The sequence below is a fragment of the Sceloporus occidentalis genome, unplaced genomic scaffold (assembly GCF_023333645.1).
Source record: "Sceloporus occidentalis isolate IW3139 unplaced genomic scaffold, rSceOcc1.0.p SCAF_233, whole genome shotgun sequence".
In the NCBI taxonomy this organism is placed as follows: domain Eukaryota; kingdom Metazoa; phylum Chordata; class Lepidosauria; order Squamata; family Phrynosomatidae; genus Sceloporus; species Sceloporus occidentalis.
The window spans coordinates 902,891-912,283 of NW_028317213.1; the positions used below are offsets into that span (position 1 = coordinate 902,891).

Genomic DNA, 9,393 nt, shown 5'->3' on the forward strand with positions numbered 1-9,393 from the left:
GACTTGGCGAGCCAGCCCAGAGTCTGTTTTGCTAAACTCTATCATAGACTGATGTTCGGAAGACACATTCTGAAGAACAGACAGAACTTATGTTACTTACAGGTGTTCCTTGTGGTCCAATTCTTCCTCTTTCTCCAGGCATACCTCTAGGCCCCTTTAAAATAGATAAGCCAAATTATGTAATAATTGTTTTGCGTGAGAGGCCATCATGAGGAAAAACTATGTTTTAGATAACAGGTTTAATTGTTCTTCATGTTCTAGTGATACATTTTTGTGCTTGTTTATGAAGTGAAACACAGCAAAAGCCTCAGAGATTATGATAGGCTACTGCTCAAAAGACAAGGAGCATTATCACTATACTAAAGAAAGTACAATATTCTTAAATACTGTTACCACTGTGTAGTTTGCTTCATAAGCCTTTTAAAAGATGACATGGGTTACATTGTGCTCATGTGTACCCAGAACTCGTCTTACTGTCAGTTATTAGAACAATCCGCACTGAGTGGAAAATACTGAATTTGTCTAAAATTCTAATTATTGTTTGCTGTGAACCATAATAACCAAAATAAATAGTAGTTTCCATTAAAAACACTTACCGCTGGTCCGTTTAAACCCATGGGGCCTGGAGGACCATTTTCACCCTATGTAGTACAAGGAAAAATTTGTATCATACATAATGTTTTATCTCTCATAAATGTTAGCAGAAAAAAGGCAGGATTTCTATGTTTACCTTTGAGCCAGCTGCTCCAATTTCTCCTTTTGGGCCTAGCAAGCCTTTGTGACCCTATAAAAAGTAATCAAAGTTTATCATTTTTATTATAACTATTAATTGTATTATAATCATTCGTGTATGACCTCTTTTTTGCTAACCCATATGCAATAATCATTCTTCAGGAGGTACTGTTGCACCTTTTGTAAAAAGGGTACGTTTTACTCACCCAGCAATATAGTGGGTTTACTAACCAAATAGCCAACAAGCATGTTCAGTTGAGATTACTTACTCTGTGTCCTTTAAGACCTGGGAGTCCTGGAGCTCCAGGGAAACCTCTAGCTCCCTAAATATAAATAAATATGGATTCCATCATATATAACACAAAAATATAGGTACATCAATTCACTAAAGCTCAAATTTTCAGTGAAGTTATGGAAAACCATTCAACACCACTCAGCAAGGCAAACCCCAAACCCTAATCAATGAGGCTAGTTTTTGGAAGGGTTTGGGTATTGAAATCATGTTTTTAACGCTTCAATTAGCTAAAACAAAGTGTTAACATTCAACAGAATAAATGAAAGTACCATGGGTTTTTTCTACCATGTTTTTATTTTCCCCATGATCAGTATGAAATTGATAATTTGAATCGAGTCAATGTGATAAAGGTCCAGGGTAGAAAGATGTTTAGAGATGTTCTACCTAATTTACTAAGAGCCTTCTGCAATCTGAATTTTACATGAAAACCACGTAGACCTGGCTAAGATTTGAAAAATACCGGTAAATATACAGTATAATGGTATTTTTGTTATTGTATTACTTCTTTTACTGATACATACGTCTATGTAACTATTATTGGATTTAACCATATAATTGGACATATAAATAAAGTAGTATGTTTAAATAAAAAACTTACTGCAGACCCTGGGAATCCAGTTTCACCTGTTTGTCCTGCTCTTCCTGATTCACCCTGGAAATAAAGATTTTGTGGTCTTATTCCTTTATAAATGAATATATGGGAATAACAAGTTCCATATTGCAATGAAAATGTTAGGTTATATATTCATTAACTAGAATATTTTGCTATTAAATCCTTAAATAAACAATAACTTATTTGCAAAATGCTTTTACAAGTGTTTGCTGGAGATAAATTCTCAAAATAAGCAGTAACATAGTACAATATAGTGAAACATTTAAGATGCTTATGGCAAATTTGTGACAATGTATAATAATGTATAAATATCTTACATCTTCGCCGGGTTTTCCTGCTGGCCCTTCAGGACCTCGTGGACCAGGTGAACCCTAAACATAAGTAAACATTTATTTTAAAATAAATACATTTTAAATTATGTAATAATTATATAGGATGTGTTTCATAAATAATGAACCACCTTTCCAAGATAAGGTTGTAACTTACCATTGAACCTGGTTCACCTGCCTCGCCAGGAGGACCAGGAGGTCCCATGCCACCCTAGTAAATCACAAAAATAAAATCTTCAGACAAAATAATGGAGAATTACATCAAAAACAGAATAAAAAAATACTATTATCAATGGGAGTAGTAGCAACCAATCACATATATGTTATCTAATCATCATTTTGCTAGCATATATGTAATTGACTGCTGCTTCGATGACTTCAATGGGAGTGGTACTGAACATATTCAAGATGTTTATAAACTAATGCTTCATGGTTTCAGTAGATCCAGCTGAGAAAGTAGGAAAACGAGACAGAAGTCTCATTTTGTAACTCAAATAACTAAACAATGCATGTGCCAATTTGCAAGAAATATAATGCATCGGAGTCCATGGATTAGCACTGCAAAGTGTATTCAAAATCAAAATACATTTTGGGGGAGCAGACTGTTTCTGTAAATCTAGCATCTTAAATACTTATAGTCATTTTATTTTCAAATACATGTAACAGTGCAAAAGACAAAGGATATAATTGGCAGTACTAAATGGTTTATTAGGTCTGGGTATATCACACACAGCACAACAGAGCAAATAATAGAATTAATTTCATGTGATATTTAGTGTGGCTCAACAAAATGAAGTTTAGGTCTAACAGTTGAGAAATAACCGATGCTCTACATCTACAATATGCTATTCTGCTTCTAAAATGGTAGGTGCATAAATATTTAAGGAACTCAATTCCATCTCTGTACAACACCAAACAACACTTCAAGTGGCTAAAGAGGGACGGGTGGATATAAGCAGACAACCGTTTTTGAGAGCCCAGCTTCAACACAGACATAACAATAAGCAAAATATGTGTTTTCAGTCTATAGGATCTAAAGAAAGGCCAGGAGTTAAAAAAAACAACACTGTTTTAGAAAAGACCATGACTAGTAGCTATTTGGAATAAAACTACAATATTTTACATTCACACCCTAACACACAAACCTTTTGTGATTTCTAGACATATTATTAACACTATTCGTGCTGTAGACCACCATGACTCACACACAACAAGCATTCTGAGATAAGTAGAATATCAAGAGAAGAAAGTTGCACTCTGGAGTAAATCTGTACGAAACTCAAAGATTGCAAGGAAACAACACAAATGTTATACTTAACAGTTAGAGAGATGACTGAACACTTCAATGTCATTCTGTCTTTAATATTTTTCTTCTGAGCATTGTTGTATGCAGTTCCAATTCATAAATGACTTCATGAATGATACTACTAACTTCAAATTGATAATATACTTTATCATTCTGTAGCTTACTTACTGGGTTGCCAGGAAGACCTTGGGGACCTCTTGGACCCACTTGACCCTGTAAAAAACAAAGAAAAAACTCTGTTCCCTTCAATGTGCTAATTTCTAATTGAACATGTTCCCACTTACAGCATAAACTTCAAATCAAACTTGCATATTTCGATAAAGAGCAATTATACATGAAAACAGTAACTCTTAGAATAATGATGACGCCTAAATCATCTGCATTCCCTTAATTAAAAAAACATTTCTGCATTCAAAAGGTTTTCACAGGGTATTTAGCTATCGGTAGCATGGATGTATTCTCTCTAAGATACTATGGATGTATGAAAGGGCCTCAGTGGTAGCCAAATCTGCTTCTGCCATGCTATGACTACTCTTCCCATTTCCATCTCATGTATATCATAAGCATGCATCATCACCAATGCAAATGACGTGAAAGCTGGTATTCATCAGCGGTTCTTATCAGTTATCTAAACATATATGTTCCTATTGTGTTACTAATTATACTAGACCGTTCTCATTTAATTTGCCAAAATAGTGAACGTTAATACATTTATTGATAATGAAATGTTACCAAAGGATTATGAATGCTCCTCTTTAACTACTGTCGTTAAAGTTAAAAGTGTTTTTTTTTGGGGGGGGGGATTTAAAATAATTATGTTTAGGATTATTGCTGATGAAAAAAAAAAAATCAAAAATGTAGACAGAATGTATTTTCTTACCACTGAACCAGGCATAAATCCCATTTGTGATCTGGATTTCTCATCAAAGCCTCCTTGCATATGAGCTGAAAGTGGCTGTGGAGATAATGTAAATGTGACTGCAAAGCTTGGTTACTCAGATCTAAATAGATATGGTCTTCATAGCTAACTGCCAAAAATGCAGCTTATTCTAACATCAATGAATATTTGAACATATTATGAAACACAAGTTATAGAAACAAACATTTTTATGAAATACCACATTGTAGGTTAAAACTGTACTGTCACATACTTGGCCTGGGACAGATGGATGTCCAGGAGGGCCAGGTTCACCAGGCTGTCCAGGGATTCCAGGTTCTCCATCCAATCCAGCAGGACCACGAACACCCTACAAAAAATGTTGTTTGGTTATGGTTTGGTTTATTGTTTAAAATATTACAAGAAGAGCTATTTTTCACCAAATACTTATATACAGTTATACTGGTTATTACATCAATTAATTCTGTAATTAAATGTGTTATTTGTTCATTCAAAGTAATTGAATTTACAAACAATTATCTGACCCAGTTGCAGACAGTTACATATAGCAACATTTACCTAGATCATGAACAGTACAACCCTAACTATAAAACTGAGAATTGTCCCTTATTCCAATATACTTGGGTGCTTACTGAACACAAGGCATGATAGATTTATTTGATTTCTACTTAGAGTCTAAATTATGGCAACACATTATATACAAGTGTACATGACACTCACTTCTTAATAACACACCTCCAACAATAAACTGTTAACATGTCTATTTGATACAGACCTCAAAGGGCTCCATTAATAATTATCTTTTCTTCTACATGTAGTCAGTCATTTTGTCAGTGCAAGAAATACATCTAAAGAAGTGAAGACTAGCCACAAACTGAACTACAAAGGAGCTGATGGAATATTCTTGTAGATGTGCTTTACATGGATTTACATTTCATCTTTGAATGTTTGCCGTTCTTCTTGAAGGATAACTGGGTGGGTTGGCACTGGATTATGCCAAATGAAGTATGTGAGATGAAATGTATATATTTGTATTGTAACATTTTCACAGCTCCAAGAGTTAGGGATCTACCCATGGATTTTCCAACAGAAGAAGGCTACCTCACTACAAAAGTCAGGATCCTTAAAAAGACCAAATATTGTTTTATACTTCTTGGAGTGTAATGTTTTGGCAATGAAGCCACAATGTAATGTCAGGAAAAGATTACAGGTTTATAGGTTTGGATGTTCCGTGTTTTTCATACTTTTGTTTAACAAACTCAAAAAAAAAAAGCAGACAAATCATATTAAATTAAATCACATTCCATCACAGCTTCTACGATATTCATGATACTTAAAATAAAATAGTACTGTATGAAAATATTTTCCTAGAGTTTATTCTCCAAACTTTATGAAGCTGCACTGACATCCAGTGTTGATTATGAGCAAATGCAAATTTATTAAAGCTGTCATGAGTTGTGTAGAGCCAAGACAAGCAGTGGTGAACTAGTGATGTAGAAAAAAGTATGAAGTCAACACCACACTTTAGCCCAATACAGTACAGAAACAGAACATTGTTTTTCCAAACAGGTCCCACTGTAACTTACTGGTTTTCCTTTTGGGCCTCTATCTCCTCTTAGTCCTTGTGAGCCTGGAGGTCCCTGTAATGAACCAATAATACTTCTGGAACTTGTATATAATGAGTTATATTATAGTTATACATTATATTTTTGGGACATTGGATCAGTAATTGAGTTGTAAGTGTTACTGTTAGAAGATTGATACTGTTATTTAAATGTTGCCAAGAAGGAAACTGGAATAATGATCTAGTTGGCTGACAGCTAACATGGACTCTTCATGTAGTCACAATGCAAAGTAAGTTTTGGGATTTAAGAATACTCCTTCAATTATTTACTCATATAAAGGAACTGAACTTAAATATAGTGCTGCTCTCAAGATTTTTAAAAAAACATAATTTTACTATCACTTTAACAGAATGTAACACTTACAGCAGGGCCTGGACGACCACGGATACCAGTCACCTAATGAAAGAAAAGCATCTAGACTTATTATTAAGCAATAACCAGTGAAAAAAATAAGGGCTTTTTTCTCGTAAAATGACAGTAAGTAAAATTTTCTTCCTATATCTTTGGAATGTGTCATCACTATACAAAAGTGTATACAATCATTAAATCTTAATTTCAATATTAAAATCTAAATATATGTTTATTGATTTATTTTATTAATTATTATTAGTAATATTGCTTACTAAAGTTTCAAAAATAATTCATTATATTGGAGTATTCATCCAAATTCATGACTTTATCCTTACTATTGATGATAAAGGTACTCACAAAAGGGACATCTCCAGGTTCTCCTTTTTGACCCTAAACAAATAAAATCAATATTAATGTCAAAAGAAAAGTAGTGAATATTCAAAAAAGGCTTGATCTAACTATGTTGCCTGACGTATTTACTAAAGAGAACACTAGTCCCTTGATTCTGTAAATATTTTATGCAGAGCCTTCACAAAGTTCCAAAGATGTTCTTCGACTGTCTATCAAAATATGTGGGGCATTTGGACTCAATTAGGAACACCCGTGACTTAAAATCTCAGTACTATAACTACAAATCAGGGGTATAACACAGGTCCCTGACATGCAGGTAGACCCAGGTCTCAGGGGGCTTTATGGGGGCAAAGTTGGGCCTTTTTACATTGGTTCTAACCTATTGGCATCTGTGTTTGTTAAAGGTACGTTTGGCCTAACTTGCATAAATTAGATTTCCAGATGGGGCTAACAAAAACCAGAAAGCATTCCGGCTGATTTCAAAGGGAATGCATTCCTGCCGGTGATTATCTGCTTCTAGCGGCAAAAATCTCAGACTGAAGAGAGACTGAAGAGAGAGGCATCAACAGCAGCTACTTGGTTTTTAGAGGGCATATTAAAGTACCTACTAAGTACCTCAATATACCACTAGCTCATCATTGTAAAATATTGTCAAAATTATGTTTGTCTGCTGAATAATATACAGTAATATGAGCATAACTGGGTACCAATTTGGCACTTTCAACAGAATGCAACAAGACACAACAATTTAGATGCAAATATATAGATATGGATGGGCCAATGCAAGCTATGTTGAGGTACCCATCCATATGGTTTGGCCCCTCAACCCAGTTTGCAGGAGGCCCCCAGGATTTTATTTTGGACTAATGCTATGAATAGAGAGTTCAAAAATATCTACATTCTGTAGGTGATCAAAATTAAAATTATCACTCACCTTCTGTCCTCTGTCTATAAAAACAAAGAAGAAAGGTAAGACAGTTAGTGCTTTATACATAATAATTGGCTAATCCGATATATACTAAAATCAAACAATGTGTTCCATGTTAGGATGATATGGAATATATGAATATCACTAAAGGGATTTCAGGGATCAGCAAATAAAATATCATGACAGACAACAAGCACTACAGCAATGTTTCACCAACTCTTTTTACTTGATTTTAAGTATTTTAAAAGTTAGCAAAAAGTAATTATGTTTTTAGCCAATAACCTGCCAAAGGCTTTTGTTGTTGATTTCGCTATGCGTCTCCAGTAATGCTATTGAAGGACATTAGTAGTGTTTGCAATAGGTGACCTGTGTTCACATAAAGGCATTTACAAGGTAAGTTCTCTTTCGCTCTCGATATATGGACAGGATAATCATGTTGGTTGGGTAGAGCAAGCCCATGGACAGAGTCAAAGGGAGCACAGAGTGGTTGTTGAATGGGAAAAGCCAAACATCACTTCTCCCTATGAGGACATTACAAGACTGCTTTGGAGGCCCATCCACTTTTCTTAAGAGATTCTAAGAGAGATCTAGAGAGTTCCTTGATATTCTTCAACTTCTTTTCAACTGTTTGTGACGCATTATTCCTACAATCCTTGCTCCATTTACCAAAAAGTAAATGCAGTTCAGGGCCCTATAAGAAACAAAAAAGGCACTTACATTGGTTAGTTGGTCGGCCACCACTTGTGCCACTGCAGACAGGACAACATTCTCCTTCAGGGACCACAGGATTTTCACAGTCTAAAACATCATGGCATTGGATCTCATCACAGAGAATGGCTCCATTGTCACAAACGCAGATCTGGCATGGCGATGGCTTCCAGACATCTCTGTTCATATACATCTTATTGTCTTGTTTGCATGCAACATCTTCCACTTCTCCTGCAAGTAAATTGAACATGCTTGGTTTATTTAAACAAATAAAATATATACGCTAACTATATAGTGTAACTTGGCAAATTAAAAGTTGGAAAATTAACTACTGAACTTAGTATGTGTCTACAATCAAACTACCATTGAATCAAAGTTTATCAAAACAAAATATAAACGTTTTGTTCAAACACTTGGCATTTTTGAACTTTCATATGAAGATGCAATGTGCTTCTTTCACACAAAGTAACATATGTCACAGAAACATTCCAGTTATAAAAACATCTGGTCCCAAAAGTAAATTTTCTCAACATAAACCAAGCCACCTTTTTTTTTATTGCGAGAAACCAGATTTCACAGCTGAAGATTTTACATTGGATAGAATTCCATCTCTTTCCTCCCTCATTGCAAGACTTATTACATTAGACCAGATATTGTTCTTCCCAGATGTCTGGCATTTGATTTTTATCTGGTTAAATTGATTTGCAGTGAGAATACTTTCTGCTCGAATATGCATGTCGCATTAAAAAACGTGACACTTCTGGGATACTGTGGTTTTAATGTACAAATAATTGTATTGTATGGTTTCATTTTATGCGTGTATATGTATGTGCTCACACCTCTTCTACTCAACCAGCTTTAATGCATTCTTTAGTGAGCTCAGGGGTGTAGTTACAGTTATTAAGTGGCCTCAGTTACATCCCCCCCATCACTTATTCTAACGTCCATGCACTATGCTGGCTACTTAGGGGATCCCTAGTAAAGAGAGTACACAGTTGTACGTCCTTCCTTGCATCCAAGGGGCCCCTTTGTATTATTGGAGAAATACGCTTTCAGATGTTTATGGCATGATGGAATGTGTGCTTCCATCTGTTTGTAGTTATAGCTCCGTGGTCTGAAAGCACTGTCATAATTATATGAAAAAAGACCACTGGGATGAGTTTAGGTTGACAACATTAGGATCCTATGAAACAATGAATCTCGCAGAAACCCGAGAGAGAGTCTTATTATGTAGGCTCCATATTGCTGATACAACTG

General features: G+C 35.0%; 1 protein-coding gene across 1 annotated transcript in view; it reads right to left on the minus strand.

Annotated features, from left to right (window-relative positions):
* The window catches only part of LOC149276600 (uncharacterized), a 29,437-nt gene extending 21,051 nt beyond the window's left edge, over positions 1-8,386 (minus strand). Inside the window, exons 1-15 of the mRNA XM_089503457.1 lie at positions 8,146-8,386; positions 7,435-7,448; positions 6,507-6,539; positions 6,162-6,194; positions 5,760-5,813; positions 4,412-4,522; positions 4,156-4,230; positions 3,444-3,488; positions 2,127-2,180; positions 1,958-2,011; positions 1,626-1,679; positions 1,002-1,055; positions 731-784; positions 597-641; positions 101-154 (exon numbers count right to left, since the gene is read on the minus strand). Coding sequence (XP_089359583.1) covers positions 101-154; positions 597-641; positions 731-784; positions 1,002-1,055; positions 1,626-1,679; positions 1,958-2,011; positions 2,127-2,180; positions 3,444-3,488; positions 4,156-4,230; positions 4,412-4,522; positions 5,760-5,813; positions 6,162-6,194; positions 6,507-6,539; positions 7,435-7,448; positions 8,146-8,386 — 975 coding nt within the window. The remainder of the gene's footprint in view (positions 1-100; positions 155-596; positions 642-730; positions 785-1,001; positions 1,056-1,625; positions 1,680-1,957; positions 2,012-2,126; positions 2,181-3,443; positions 3,489-4,155; positions 4,231-4,411; positions 4,523-5,759; positions 5,814-6,161; positions 6,195-6,506; positions 6,540-7,434; positions 7,449-8,145) is intronic.
* Positions 8,387-9,393: the final 1,007 nt, after the last annotated feature.